This window comes from Anabrus simplex, chromosome 3, assembly GCF_040414725.1.
Source record: "Anabrus simplex isolate iqAnaSimp1 chromosome 3, ASM4041472v1, whole genome shotgun sequence".
NCBI classification, from domain to species: Eukaryota; Metazoa; Arthropoda; class Insecta; order Orthoptera; family Tettigoniidae; genus Anabrus; species Anabrus simplex.
The window spans coordinates 232,735,715-232,752,133 of record NC_090267.1 but is presented as its reverse complement, the minus strand read 5'-3'; the positions used below and the strand labels follow the sequence as shown (position 1 = coordinate 232,752,133).

The following is a 16,419-nucleotide window of genomic DNA, read 5'->3' as shown; positions in this document are numbered from 1 at the left end:
TTGTTGATTGTCTGGATTATCACACACAAGATTGCCTTCAGATACTTAATATTTTAAAAAAAGCCCACTAATTTACAATAATAATAATAATAATAATAGTAATATGGCCTCAGCTATCATGCGCAGGCATATTAATTTGATGTCATTTAGGCTGCCTGCTAGTCAGTTTTGACATTCTGTTTGACTCTGTCAAATGACAGAGTAAATCAGATCTCTTTTTGTTGATCTATAACTTTTGTCAGGTAAACACTAAATGTGTTACCAGAGGTATTTTACACACTAACATTGTTCGAAATATGGCGTCAAATAGACATTTTTCCGCCCTTCAAAGATCTAACAAACTCTGCCGGGTTTTGGATCTGTAGGTTGACTCACTACTACTGATCCACTGAGAGATTTATTACACTCTGAATGGCAAAAACAAAAGGAAAAGGAAGTGTGTTTATTTGCCTGAAACCTTGTTTTCTTTATTGTTTACACAACACATTGCATTGGCTGTGTTGTGTGCAGTATGGATCAGAGTTCACTGTTAAGATCTTTTGCAGTATTTTGTGACATTTTTTCCTAAAGCTACAAATTTTTGCCATTTCACGAATAGAATTGAAGGACACTGGCTTAATTCACTATCTTGCAATTGAATATTCTCTTGCTGTCACTGACCACTTGCTTTTCTCACTCCAGTATTGTGTTTTTCTATCCCTGGCAAAATGACAGGCTTCATACGCCATGGCATGCTACCCACAACATCCTGGATAGTTTTCTGGGGGATGCACATCCACTTCCCCATTTTTTCTGGTTTCATTTTGTGCAGGGTGTCAAAATGTCATTGTCGGACATTTTGCCCAAACATATCCTGTAGGTGTTCAATGGGATTGAAGTCTGGGCTACGTGCTTGCCATTTGAGGGTTTATATTCCAGTGTCACAAAGAAATTCTAGTACACATCAAGCAAGATGAAGTCAGGCATTGTCGTTCATCAGTATGAAGTTTTTGCTAACAAATGGAATAAAGGGGATTGCACGCTCTGTTAACACCTTGTCACTGTATCAGTATGCATTCGGAACATTTTCATCAATGATGACAGGCTCCATTTGCACCTCAAAGGTTTACCACCCGAAACCGTAATAGAACCACCTCCAAATGATGCATTCTCAGAGATATTTTAGGGTGAACATCACTCCTCAGTCCTTCTCCATGCTCTCTCCCTACCATCAGGAAATCAGAGACAAAATCATAACTCAACGGTGAAGAGCATTCCTGACCACTGGTTCACAGTCCAATTCCAGTATTGATTCGAGCTGGGGAGTAAGCTGCACACCAGTGCATTTGCATTACTGTCCTGTCTCACTAGCAGCAATGTTTCTCACTGCCCTGTGATGATTTCTGGCCTGAACCACGGCAATCTTGCAAAACATGAAAGATTAGGAACCCTGGCAGTTGTAGACTTCTGATGACCTGATTCATGTTGTCTTTGATAGGTACCAAATTTGCAGAGAATGCTGAATACTTCCAAATGATACACCAATAAAATTGGTGGCATAACAAACGCTTCGTCCATTCTTGATTAATGCAATGGCTCTCGCAGCATCTTCTTGGCTAAGAGGCATCTTTACTCAGATGCGAGACAAAAACTGAAGAAATTTTCTTACTTGTAACAAAAATGATGTCTTTAATAGCTTCCAATCTTGTCTCACAGAACCTTTTAAAATTAAAGATTGTATTGCCTGTGGATGCAATAAAATCGGCACCTAGCACTTATGGTTGAAAAGCAGCTCGTGGAGTGGTGTTTATTTTTTATCTTTCCCTTATCTCTGAAATTGTTGAATAGATGACTCTCGGCTCAAAGAAACCTCCCTGAATGAAGACCACTTCAGTTTTTACAGTCAGTTTTTGTGCCAGGTAATATACAGTGAAACCTCGTCAGTGCGTTCCTCATTAAGATGTTTTCCCGCATAGCATGTCGTAAATTTGAAGTCCCGATTCTCATCGTATTAAACCTATATAAGAGTTCCTCACTTATCGCATCGCGAATATTCTCTGTTACCACTTAGTATGATCATGTTCTTCCTAAACCTGAAAATATTATATTTGTCATCCCTTCTGAAAAAAACATGATTTCTAACTTGGGTAAGAGCCATCGCCTCAGTTGCATGATTACAAGGAAAGGCCTTCCTAAACATCAAAAGATAAGTTGCACTGTTGGGGAGCAAGCCGTTAACCTAAGGAATGTTCAGTTTTGCTTGCCGGTTAACAGCGAGATTAGGCTGTACTTGTCATTATGGAAGAGGTGGCCAAAATAGACTGCTTTCTTGCCTTTCACATGATTTCTTGGCATAACGGAGCACCTCCTCGTTGTTGTCATGAAAATAACAAAATACTTTCAAAATCATGATACTTGGTCCCATCTTATTTTTCACATTTTATTTAATCAAATTTTGTGCCTTTCTCCTTAATGTTTTGTATATCCAAATACAGACAGCACTTGGAGTACCTTTGTTATTGATTTTTTTCATTTCCAGAACTTTATGCAAACATACAATTTCTGCCAGCAAACAGAGTACAAGAGCATAATGAATTAGAGGAAATATTTTCTATGTTGCACTGAGTATGAATGCTTCTTCCACAACTTGATCACATTGTGGTAGTATCTTTGCAATTTTTGTGTGCATTTCATACAAATGAATCATTATTTAATAGCTGGTCTGAGTTAGAAGTGTTGTGGTCAATTCAGGGATGATGGGTTTTTGACTCCCATGCTTACACATTATTGATAAAGCTTTCCTCTTATGTGGTAGTTCCTAAACTGACACCTTGCAATTTTGTGAGCAGATTTCCTTGATAATAGCTACATACACTGACATGTCAAAAATCTTTGGATAGGCGTTTATTATTGTGTAGGCCCTCCTGAAGCTTGGCTAAGTGCAGCAGCTTGTTATGGCATTGATTCCATAGTGGAAGAAACACCTGTGGAGAGATTCTGGCCCATGCTGTTTGTAGTTGCAGGGTCTTGGGTGTGAATAGATCTCACCACCATGTCCCATAAATACTCAACAGGGTTTATATCAGATGAACGAGGTGGCTACAGCAGTTGTTGAAACTCTCCAGAACGTGCCTTGAACCAGTTCTAGAAAACTTGTGGCCCGATGACACGGTGAATTATCCTGCTGCAATATCTCATAGTTTTCGGGGTACGTGAAGTCCATAAAGGTTTACAAGTGGTCACCGAACAGTTCACCGTAGTGGTCAGCAGTCAACGACCTGTTCAGGGGAATCAGCAGATCAAGCTTATGCCACTTGAACACACCCTGCACAATTATGGAACTACCACCAGCTTGTATGGTGCCTTCTTAACAGCTAGGGTCCATGGCTTCATGGGGGATTGCGCCATATCCAAACCCTACTCCTCCTTCATCATTTTCCATTTCCAGTCTTCTGGGTCGGGTTGCAAATCGAGAACCTCCACAGTCGTCTCTCTCTCCACTATTCCCTTCCTTTTCTCCAGTTTCTTCCACTTTTACTCCTCTCTTCTCTATAATCTCCATCAATCATCACTTAACCGTCTTCAATTTCCAGGGTGGAGGGACCCTGGAAAAAAGAAGTACAACACAGGAAAATGGAAAATCCGACAATGAATGAACCATCAACAATTTGGTTAAACATCACAAAAATGAAATATATATACTTATCATCTTACAAATACCCCTAAACCAAATCAAACTACATCCCCAATCGGCCTTCTGCCTACCAAACAACCGCTTCTCGGCCGAAGGCCTGCAGATTACGAGGTGACGCATGGTCAGCGTGACAAATCCTCTCAGCCGTTATTCCTGGCTCTCTAGACCGGGGTCGCTACCTCACCATTAAATAGCTCCTCAATTACAGGTAATCGTAGAATGAGTGAACCTGGAACCAGCCCTCATATCCAGGTAAAAATGACCTCACCGGGAATCGAACCTGGGCCCTCCGGCTGAGAGGCAGGCAAGTTAGACCGTGGAGCCGGCTTCAAACATTAATTACCGGTACACGACTTAAAAAATCTCAAAACTTTACATTCAGTTTTACTAGGGAAACTTCGTCAGTTTCCTCTGAAAACTTTTTTCAGTTCAGCAACTTTGATCAGCCAAACGCTTTGAAAAATCTAATACCCGTAACGCCAAGCCAAACAACAATCGACCACAAGTAGTTTTTAATTCTGTAATCTAACTTTTAAAAAGCACATTAGATACAAAAGCGCCCAACATGATGGCAAAATTCCATTTTTTTAAATCTTCCATTGTAATTTGCTCACCGGTATACTGTTCGTAGTTAATGGTAATTTTGTACCATGTAAATTAGGCCTACATAGACTTTTAAAGGTTATGTTCAATTCTGCCTGTCACTAATCACAATCAAATTGGAAAGAGAGAAATTTTCATTAACACTTCTGAAATTACGGTTATTTGCAACCTTGAGTTCAGCTGGAAAGCGTGCTCGCTGTACAAGTCGGTACGAGTGCGAAATGATACAAAGTTTTTAAATGTCTCATGGTGCATTGGTGCTGCCAGTGGCTCCAGGTGGCCTGTGCAGTGGCCTCCACGGTGTGCACTGGCCATGCGTCTTGGTGGGTGTGCTATTTGCCAACTGATGGGCCCAGCTTGGCACACTGGAGCGAGGCGTTGGCGCCCATGAGGGGGTTAGCTGGAAAATTTATACTGTCCAATAACGGACCATTTATATTGGTATTATAAATTTACTCACTCGGGACAAATATTTCAGGTTCCCTATGGGAATCAACATCTATAATCATCTGATGGCCAGGCAGCCATCAAATTTTGGTAATGAGACAGAGTTTCTCATGGCGCATTGGCGTTGCTGGTGGCTCCAGGTGTTCTGCGCAGTTGCCTCCACAATGTGCACTGGCCATGAGTCTTGGTGGGTGTGCTATTTGCCAACTGATGGGCCCAGCTTGGCACACTGGGGCGAGGCACTGGCGGCCAGGAGTGGGTTAGCTTGAAAATTTATAATGTTCAATAACGGACCATTTACATTGGTCTCTATCTTGCCTTGCAGTTTTTGGAACCTTGTTCTCTCTCTAATTTCTATGTTTCTGATGTTATTTCTTCATGTCTTCTCAGTTGTTCCTCTAAGGAACTTCATCTTACCTGCTTGGATTCTGCTTTTATCACGTTTTGTTGTAGCCCATATGCCTGCTGTGTATATCAAAATTCATGTGTAATACATGGAGTACAGAATTTTCTTGCATTTCTCTGGGACTTCCTGCTTCCACACTAAACTTCTCATACATTGGTAAAACCCATTGGCTTGCTGGATTCTCTTTCCAATTCCTTTGTTTATTTTACCATCTTCTGCGAGCATAGTCACCAAATATTTGTAGCTTTTCACAACCTCTAATGGTCTTCCAATTTACTTCAATATTCCCTCTTCTTTCTCCATTACTTCTCGTTATCACTACCATCTTACTCCAGACTTATTTTCATTTCATATTCCTCTGTATCTTGATTCCATACAGTAACTTGTACTTTCTTTTCATCTTCTCCCATATTATACTTTGTCATCTGCGTAGAGTAAAGCCTTTGTCTCTTTGCTTATCATTTTTTGTTTTACATTCTTGTGAATTTCATCCATAACTGTGATAAAAAGTAGAGGGGATAATACACTTCTTTGTCAGAGTCTGGTTTCTACATTGAACCATTCTATTTATCTTATTTTGGTCTTTGCTTACATACCATACTTTCTTCCAATGCATTCCACACCAGTTGCCGTGGTACACTGTCATATGCCTTCTCACTATCTGTAAATGTCATCACTAAATCTTTCCTGAACTCCATCTTTTTCCCACCATGTTCCTTAATGTAAAAATTAGGTCAAAAGTTGGTCTATTGTTTCTAAATTTATGTTGCTCTTTCTTCATTTTTTTATCTACTTTCTCTGAAATCAGACCAAGCTACATTGCCAGTCCTCCAGAGTCCAATTAGCAATGTCATGTGTCCAGGTGAAATGCTGTAACCAGTGTCGTGGTGTTAACAATGATGCAAGTGTAATGGACTAGTATAACATGGAAACAATATTCTCTAACCCATGGGTAAATAATGGAAATATCGAGCTCGGTGAATATTGTTATTATGACTTGTGAAGTGTGGATGGCTATGAAGTTGTTTACATCAGTTATTATTAGTAGTAGTATTATTATTATTATTTACAGTCTTTATTTGGTATAAATCATGATCGTATTATTTGTGAGATTATGTCATGAAACATCTCCTGTATATATATTAATATGAGTTTATTTAATGTAAGAACACGTAATTAATTGCACATAATTTATTATTTACCTGTACATATGCCGTCCTACTAATAAACGATGTATAACTTTTATACAAGGTTTATACACCGTTTATGAGAAATAGCAAGTAGCGGGGGGAAAAATACGAGTGAGCAGTTTATTTTCGTGGTATTTACTGTCTGCAGTAATATAATCGTGGTGAAATATTCGACTTATCCTTTTAACATTCAACACACACTGAAAGAGTGGACGATAACATTGACGATTTTCACAATATTTTAAACATAGAAGACATACACCATTGAGAGGTTATAGAGGCTAGACATCTTCGTAAAGTAAAACACTTTAAAGAGAAGGAACGACAATGAATAACTATAAAAAGAAATTATGGTAGGGCGTATTTTTGTGTAATCAGTCAATCGCTCAGTACTGATCTGCATTTAGGGCAGTCGCCCAGGTGGCAGATTCCCTATCTGTTGTTTTCCTAGCCTTTTCCTAAATGATTTCAAAGAAATTGGAAATTTATTGAACATCTCCCTTGGTAAGTTATAATTCCAATCCCTAACTCCCCTTCCTATAAATGAATATTTGCCCCAGTTTGTCCTCTTGAATTCCAACTTTATCTTCATATTGTGATCATTCCTACTTTTATAAACGCCACTCAAACTTATTCGTCTACTAATGTCATTCCACGCCATCTCTCCGCTGACAGCCCGGAACATACCACTTACACGTAATAAATATCATTTTGTATTGATTAGGTGGTCTAATAAATAACTTAATGTTATTATTTCAATCACATACCACTTAGTCGAGCAGTTCTTCTTTCCCTCACTTCTTCCCAACCCAAACTTTGCAACATTTTTGTAACGCTGCTCTTTTGTCGGAAATCACCCAGAACAAATCGAGCTGCTTTTCTGGATTTTTTCCAATTTTTGAATCAGGTAATCCTGGTGAGGGTCCCATACACTGGAACCATACTCTAGTTGGGGTCTTACCAGAGACTTATATGCCCTCTCCTTTACATCCTTACTACAACCCCTAAACACCCTCATAACCATGTGCAGAGATCTGTACCCTTTATTTACAATCCCATTTATCTGATTACCCCTATGAAGGTCTTTCCGTATATTAACACCTAGATACTTACAATGATCCCCAACAGGAACTTTCACCCCATCAATGCAGTAATTAAAACTGAGAGGACTTTTTCTATTTGTGAAACTCACAACCTGACTTTTAACCCCGTTTATCAATGTCCATCTCACAACATTATCGAGGTCACGTTGCAGTTGCTCAGAATCTTGTAAATTATTTCTCTATACAGAATAACATCATCCGCAAAAAGCCTTACCTCGGATTCCACTCCTTTACTCATATCATTTATATATATAAGAAAACAGAAAGGCGGTGAACGTGCAAAATATGTCGGTGAACTGCAGGAAGATTTTTTTTTTTTTGCTAGTGGCTTTACGTCGCACCGACACAGATAGGTCTTATGGCAACGTAAGGAAGAGATTCCTACGAGACTTGGAACGAGTGTATACGTGTTGTATAATAATACAGTGCTTATACCACGTTTATTAATAAGAAAAATATACAATACTTATACAGGGTTTATTCACTGTATAACTATACAAGTGTTAAACAACTATATAAGGATTTTTTATTAGTAAGACGGATGATGTATAAATCCAGTGCAGTATTGTGCAACACACTGTAATAGTCCGGAACAACGTATCTTTAGCTCTAGAGAGTTACAGAAAAATCCATTAATTGTAAATAGGCTATTGGAGACTCTCGAAATTACGAGGAAACATGTGTCATATTATTCTAAAAGCCTGGACAGGCAATATATATAAAGAGGCAGTCTTGAGGGTTGAGTGGAGTTGTTTTATTGAGAGTTATGAATGCAAGTCATTAATCAAGTATGTGAATTTGTTGCGTTGGTAGTTGGTTGACATGCACATGTGTGCAGTCTTCTTCTTATCCTTCGTAACTGTTTTGTTCGAGAGCGAGTGTTCAAAATGGTGGTTTATTGATGTGTATGTATAATGTATATATAATTGGTAAATAAAAACAGCGTACACAGTTGACAACATCACGTGTGTGCGTCTTTGTGGATTCACTAACAGTTACAAGATATTAGAATCATTCCGTATTGACGGTTTGCACTTTACAATGGCGAAAAATGAGAGTATCCTGCTATTCAATACATCTATATTCCGTCATTAGATGGAGCAAACAAATTCAGACATGTTTCGGCTCGCTTGAGCCATCTTCAGTGAAAAAAATTAGGGGGGTTGGAATAATTTACATAATATAAGTAAATTAATTTACTTATATTAATTTACTTATATTATGTATAGATGGCTCAAGCGAGCCGTAACATGTCTGAATTTGTTTGCTCCGTCTAATGACGGAATATAGATGTATTGAATAGGAGGATACTCTCATTTTTCGCCATTGTAAAGTTCAATAACAGTGGCATTCTGGTAGGTCTTCTGCTCCCATATACCACTGACATTAAAGAGCACTGCACTTCATACCTGGTACAGGTCTTTTCATTTCCAAGATGTCATAGTACGGTGGCACCACCGATAATTTTTTATTTATTTATTTATTTATTTATTTTTTTTTTTTTGCTAGTGGCTTTATTTTGCACCGACACAGATAGGTCTTAATGGCGACGACGGGATAGGAAAGGCCTAGGAGTTAGAAGGAAGAGGCCATGGCCTTAATTAAGGTATAGCTCCAACATTTGCCTGGTGTGAAAATGGTAAACCACGGAAAACCATCTTCAGGGCTGCCGACAGTGGGATTCAAACCCACTATCTCCCAGATGCAAACTCTCAACCGCGCGCCTCTTACCACACGCCCAACTCGCCCGATCACACAATTATCTTTAAATACTGCTATCCCATTACTTTAGCTTTCTTCAAATTGAGTAATTATTTACTCTGCACCTACCTCACAGTTCAGAAAGTCTCAGTTGTGGGTTTTGCAGTTCCTTCCTGATTTTGAGTCGGTTGTTCTGCATACTTCATCGCATGGTGTTTTTGTTCATTAGGAAAATTACTTCCATTGTTAGAATATGGTTTTAGATTACAAATTCATAATTTTCATCATAATTTCTCTTTACACAAATGCAATCAGTTAATACAATCCTGTGAATGTTGTATTTAACCATCTGTGCATTATTATGTGTCTCCCTTGGCCTCTCCTTTCATGTGTAACTTTGTAGCTTGTTTTGAGATTTTTTTCTTCATTCAGCTATTCAACCCTTTGACATGTAATTATTTTGCTTGAAAAGGCACCAGGGAATGCAATTATTTGAATTTGTATTCAACAGTGACTTTATCTTACGCTCTTTCACTTTATTTACAGCCTGCCTGGTAGTTTTCATCATTAAGGTGTCTAGTCCATAAGATCTGCCACCATGGTTAGCCAGTTTAAGTCCCTTTATTTAAAAAAGAAATTAATCATCAGAATGTTGGCCAGCAGGGTAGGGGAGCTGGAGGTATACAATTTGTAACCACTAGCTTGCGTACCAAAAGCCTGGATTCAGTTTCAAACCTCTCCGCAGTGTTCATATGGAGTGGGGGCGTATGACGCTGTTGATGGTGATTTGTCCATCTGATGAGAATGTTAAACCTTGAACAGATCCTGTGGTTTTGTTTGACTGGAGTAGGCTATGTGCTGATTCAAGGTTTCACCTTCTCCCTACCTCATTATCATTATCTCACACCCAGACATGCAGTTCACCCATGGGGCGTCAGATGGAAAGACCTACACCAGGCGAGCCAAACTTGTCCTCGGACACTCCCGGCCCTGAGTCATATGCTAAATAAATAAAAACTTCATATAACCATAGAATAGCCACATTTGGTCAAGATGCTTTCAGGTGTTTCTGAGTCACAGGGTAGTAGTAGTAGTAGTAGTAGTAGTAGTAGTAGTAGTAGTAGTAGTAGTAGTAGTAGTAGTAGTAGTAGCAGCAGTAGCAGTAGCAGCTGCTTTACATCGCACTGACTCAGATAGGTCTTATGGCGACATTGGGATAGGAAAAGGCAAGGAGTGGGAAGGAAGCAACCGTGGCCTTAATTAAGGTACAGCTCCAGCACTTGCCTGGAGTGAAAATGGAAAACCACAGAAAACCATCTTCAGAACTGCTGACAGTGAGGTTCGAACCCACTATCTTCCGAATGCAAGCTGATAGCTATGTGACCCAAATCGCACGGCCACTTGCTAGGTGTTGTTGTTGTTGTCATCATCATCATCATCATCATCATCATCATCATTACAGTAAAACATATATTCAGATTAATGTGGTGCCAGGTGGTCTGGAAAACACAGTATCTGGATTTAGGCCTACAATAAATTTACACTATGTGTTAAAATCAAACATAGCACTGTATTTAAGAACACTATAAAACGTAAGGAAATAAAACGTTCATGATTCTTTTACTCAGTTTTCTTTTTAAAGAAGGTTGTTATCGTAGCCTGTTTAACTCACTGCAGTCTTCTTTTTTTGTTTCCTTTTTGACAGCCAGCACTACCACAGTAAAAATAAATATTATATTGTAATGCTCATAACTGACTTACACAGACTAAGGCAATACAGTAGGTGCGTGATATTGCCGAGTGCATGAGTCAACAACCCTCCTGTTCCTCGCAGTCCCAGTGTGCATTTTCTCCTTGCATTCCTTGTTATGTTACAGTCCAACTCAGTAATGTAGTTCACTACATACCAGCCCAAAACTATTAACTTGTCCTATGCATTTTTAAAAGAATCTCCAGAAACCAGGATGATTATTGGAAAGTTTGAATATTATTGGGATGGATATGAGAGGTAATGAATTGTTGTTTACCTGAAGCTTTTTTTTTTCTGTTTTTTTTATTGTTTTTTTTTTTTTATTGTATCCCTCAAATTTTTCACTTTTAATTCTTTTCATGTTTCCATTTCTCACTCTCTCTTTCTGTCTTCAGTAACTTACTTTTCAAAAATGTCATTTTTGTTGTCTGTTTTTATCCTTTTTTGACTCCAACCATGTGTGATCTGAGATATATCATAATAGGTACGTAATATGCCGTGTACATTATTTTTTTAGCCCCTGTTAATATATGCTCTTTTCCATAGCAGATTCCATATTTTGTTCTGAAGAACGCCTGCATTATGTTGTGCTGCTGGTTTCTATTTCTAGTGTTGACTTCTCCAATAATATGCTTTCTAAGTTCTTTAATATCTCCACACCTTCAGTACTAATGTTTGGCAGTATGTATCAAAGACAAAAATATTGCAGTTGCAGGGATCTTTTCTAAATAGTTAGGAGGTGAATTAATGTACCTAGGCATGCCATAAGTTCTGTCTCTGGTATGTGTTGGTAATTATAATATGTTAGGATGGCATCCCTGCAGTGGTATTTGCAACAAAGTGTCATTCTAATCGGAATTCCTGCAAAGGAAGGAGTTGAAGATCAGCCACCGCACAGTCAACATGGGATGGGGAGTAAAAGAGAACCATACCACTGTGGTCGTGTCACAAGTTAAACAAGATTCCAGTGCATATTTTTAAAAACTTGTTGCGACTGTTATAATAAATAAAAATTTGTGTATCAAACTTTTAATTGATACAAGACTTCATTTAAGACTTCATCTGTCAATGTTAGCACTGGAATTGCTTCATCATACCAAACAAGGACACCAGCAGCTATTAAAGCTGCAAGTGAGAGAATTCAAAGAAGTCTGCTCTGCGGGCAAGGAATCATTACACCAGGGATGAAAACCTGCCACAAACGTTCTTGTGCATCATTAAAGATCTCAGGCTTGGATTGAACTTATGAAGCCTAGGAATCAAGAGCTTGTTAGAGAAACACCTTGGCAGTTACCACCAAATTTTCTTTATAGATGAGGAAATTTTCACACAACTAGAATGACTTGAGTGTATACTTGCAGCTCTGGGGAAACCACTGCCAACTTTCTGATAGTGAAAGGAGGTCCCCCGTCCAGTATCAGTGATGGTTTTCCGGGAAGTATCTTTTGAGGTTGCCACATCATTGTCTTTCTGTGTAAGAGGGGTGAAAATTTAAAGTTACTAACTACCAAGCAACATTTTGGAAAGGGTTGTAAATTGGATATTCCAGCAAGTGCCCGAGTTCAACGCTGCTTGTTGAAGCTCTGATCTTACTTAGTCTGCTGGATTATTTATAGAATATTTAATAGGAGAAGTCTTGCTCTAATTGCCATTGAAGAATCAAGTCCTTATAAGTAGATTGAGGATGGTTGCCCAGTTGTACTTCCATTTGAAACAATCATCACCACCACCTTATAAGTAGATCTGGTGAAGGCAGCAGCCTCAGTACTGTTTGAAATGGTGCATTTTGTGTTACATGTCACCAGATTGCTTGAAGAAGTTTGTCACAGCAAAGTGTGGATATTTTGAGTAGTTTGTGTATGGTATACTTTACATGTAGTCAGTAAAGAAAAAAATATCATACATTAACTTCTTATAGTTATTGTTTCTCCATACCGTAGCTACCTTTGTATGAAGGATAGAAGTTGTGGCATGACTAGGTATTTATCATCTACAACAGAGGTGCTCAGCTGGACACCCGTTGAGGCTAGCCCAGTGCGGCCGGGCTGGCCTGATGTAAATGCGGGTAGCTTACATATCAAGCATATGTCACAGTGAAGCGAGAGAGCAAACACACTTTTCAGCTAAGGGAGGGAGCGTTGACGTTCACTTGTGATTGCAAAGCACTCCTCCACTACTCAGCAAAATGCTGATTGGGGTGCACTACTTAAAACAAAGCACTATAATTGCCCCCCCCCCCCCAAAAAAAATACCGACCTTTTCAAGATATTCTGGATTGATTTATACTGCGCTCGATTTAAACAGTCAGTTTTATTATATTTATTCATTCAAAGAAAACTGGCACATTACAATTTTTTTGTTACAATCTACAAAGGTACAGGGTTTAAGCGTACAAGCTACAATTTACAATTCCTTGGATGGCCATGATACTATTTCCATTTTTTTTAAAAGTAAAATTCCTGTTATTCACTAAACAAAAAGTTATATCATTACATAATTCAACAAGTTTACTGCTTGATTTTGCAGTGTAGTAGTGTTGTGTGACTTTCTCTGTTCACTGAATATCCAAAAATAGTATTTACAATTTAACAGGCTTCCAATGATAATAGCTAGCCTCTACATGGCGAGAGGGAGTTTCATCACAAGTGAGGACATAGATATTTGCTATCCAAGATTAAAGTATAACAACAATGTTATTGGCAGTAAGCATGATTGGATTGTTTGTAAGTTTATCAGATAATTTAAACTCAAACAACCAAAAGCCACAGCTTATCTGCCTTAACTCCATATTATATTAGAAATGTTCCTAAAGCACCTCTTAAAATTTAATAGTGAAACTTGTAATTCATTACGTACATTATAAAAATAATTGAGGTTATAGGCCCAACTCTTTGTTGTATCCTGTCAAAATACATAAATTGCAATGAACGAAAAGAACTTATTTCTTACAACATAAATTGAAAATTAGGTGGATTTCTGCCCTCTTTCTTTCATTATTTTCTGCCTCCATTTCAAACTCTGGTGTCACAGCAGTATTGAGAGTGACTGGAAGAACTTGGCCCAATCTTGATGGCCTGTGACGTAGCCACATCATCACTGTGGTTAAATAGCATACGTTGCACTCATCGCCTGCCAGTCCACCCACTTACAGTGCTGGATGCCCGCGGAACGGAATGCCCAGTGTGAGCACCTCTGATCTACAACTATTGCATTGACCTGCAAAATAAATTTTATTCCTTGATGTCTCAAATGTGAAAGGTTATTTTAATTTTTTCATGCTAAATTGAATGGTGAGGACCATTTGTTTTTGTCATACGATTTTCTTATAAATCACATAAATAATGCTAAAATATTGATTTTTAGTGTAATAAAGAACATTGAAAATTGAATTCAAAATTTAGAACCTTTTCTACTAAATAAAACTGACTACTTACCTTATAAAATATCAGTTACTGAAGATTAGAATTTTTTTCTTTGCTTGAAAGGAGGACTGCTTTGATTTACGTTTATGTCCTTGTTGTGTATCTTCTCTTTTCAAGCACCAACAGTAGTCTGCCAACATTGCTACGATCCATCGTCCCTGGTACCTTCTCTCCATCTCTTTTATTTCCTGGTGAAATCTTTCACCCTGTTCATCACTCAGGGTTCCCAAATTATCAGGAAAGTAGTCAAGGTGAGCGTACAGAAAGTGGAGTTTTAAACTTTTATTGTACCGAAGTACTTCTAGTCTTGTGAATATATTGTATATACATCAATAATCCATACTACCACATAATCCATGCATCCTAATTTTAGGAAAGAATTTAAAAGAAAATTGGCTTTAATTTCTGTTTTATTTGCATAAAATTAATCCTACAAAATGATGTACTCCAGAACTGAATAAAATATAAATTTGTTTTATGCATCATAATCTTCACATGCTGTTGAGTAGGCAACCTGCTCGATCAGAATTGTCATGCGGTTTGTTTACCTTCCCCTGATAATTTTAATTGGCTAGTTTCGTGTATGTGTTGTCATAATGAGTGTGCTGTTTGGTATTAGCTGTATAGAAATATGGGTGAAATGTCCAACGATTGTTTTTTGAAGTTGCATTTTGGTTGTTTTTTTTTGCCAGCTGCGAGTACAACTTTCTCTAACATCATATTTCTGCTTGCACAGTTTCCAGTGTTCTCTGCATCTTCAAGAACCGTAAGCTTTTCTTTAGTCTTGAGTGAGCACTTACAAGAACTTGTAGCCATGCTTAATACGTGGTTCACACTTCACTTTTAACATGCTACTGATCCCACACAGACCAAGGCCAGACAACGCTATAGTATAACGGGATCCATTTTTTTTTTTTTAGGTGAAGCGGTACTAAACTTGTTTTAAATAATGCTCTGTGTGGAGTATTTGCTTGTATACAGTATTTTTCAGAGTTTTCATACTGCGTATCTGTTTACATTTACAAGAAACTTGCTGATTACATGTTTGAAAGCACACCATGCTTGACGCTCTACATCATTCATAATTGTCCAGAAATGCAGTGTCCTTCATAAGCTGTCTAATCTGAGGTCCATTAAGCACTTCTTTCAGACAAAACTAGGAATTTACAGCTGAAATATTTCAAGGACAAACTGCTCTTGTCTAGGGCCTTCACGATTCAAAGTTTTATGTTCATAGGAGGCAATTATATAATTTTAGGGTACACTGGACTATCAGGAATAGGTTGTTTTATTTTTCTCCTGGATTTAAGTTTTCTCTTAGGTCATTCCTTCATTGTCCAATGATTATCACTTCTACTGTCCCTTCAACATAAAAATAAGGAATTTTTTTTAACACTCCTTGTTGGCCTAATAAAACACCAGAAACCTTTAGTTTTTCACTTGATAGCTACTGATGTTCCTGATACTTAATTTTACATAGGTTGATCAAAAGGTTAGTTGCATTAACGCGCCACAGCAGTGCGCTGTGTGTCGCTAACGTGGGCACAGCGGAGAAAGGGACAGATACTGCCCACACATCTGTTACGCAGGTTGCTGTTGTGTCTCGTCTAGTATTGTGTGCATAGCGGTCAAATGCAATGGCGCGTCAACTGGAAGTTCACTCCAAATATGAGGTGCATGCGACAATCCGATTCCTATGGGCCAAAAGGAAGAATTGCATGGACATTCATCGTGAAATTAGTGCTGTATATGGGGAGCGAGCCATTTCCCGGCAAGGTATCGTAAAGTGGTGTCAGCAGTTCGAAGCCGGACGCACGGATATCACAGACAACCATCGCGAAGGCAGGTCCGCAATGTCCAAGACCCGTGCAAAAGTCAACACTGCGAATGCGGTTATTAGACAGAAGCAGCGCATTAAACTGAGAGAAATTGCCACACACCTGAACATGTCGTATGGCAGTATGTTCGCCATTGTTCACGAGGACCTTGGATATCGTAAGCTGTGTCAAAGATGGGTCCCACATCTTCTCACCGATGAGCACAAGGGACAACGTTTCCAATCCTCCCTGGCATTTTTGCAACGCTATGCCGTATACGGCAACAGGTTTCTGCGGCGAATCGTCA

At 38.6% G+C, this 16,419-nt stretch overlaps 1 protein-coding gene across 2 annotated transcripts in view; it reads left to right on the top strand.

Annotated features, from left to right (window-relative positions):
- The window catches only part of trbd (trabid), a 221,841-nt gene that overhangs the window by 154,784 nt on the left and 50,638 nt on the right, over positions 1-16,419 (top strand). The window contains exon 9 of one of the 2 annotated variants that reach the window (XM_067142910.2): positions 14,413-14,546. The exons of the other annotated variant lie outside the window; for it this stretch is intronic. Coding sequence (XP_066999011.1) covers positions 14,413-14,546 — 134 coding nt within the window. The remainder of the gene's footprint in view (positions 1-14,412; positions 14,547-16,419) is intronic. 2 annotated transcript variants of the gene reach the window in all.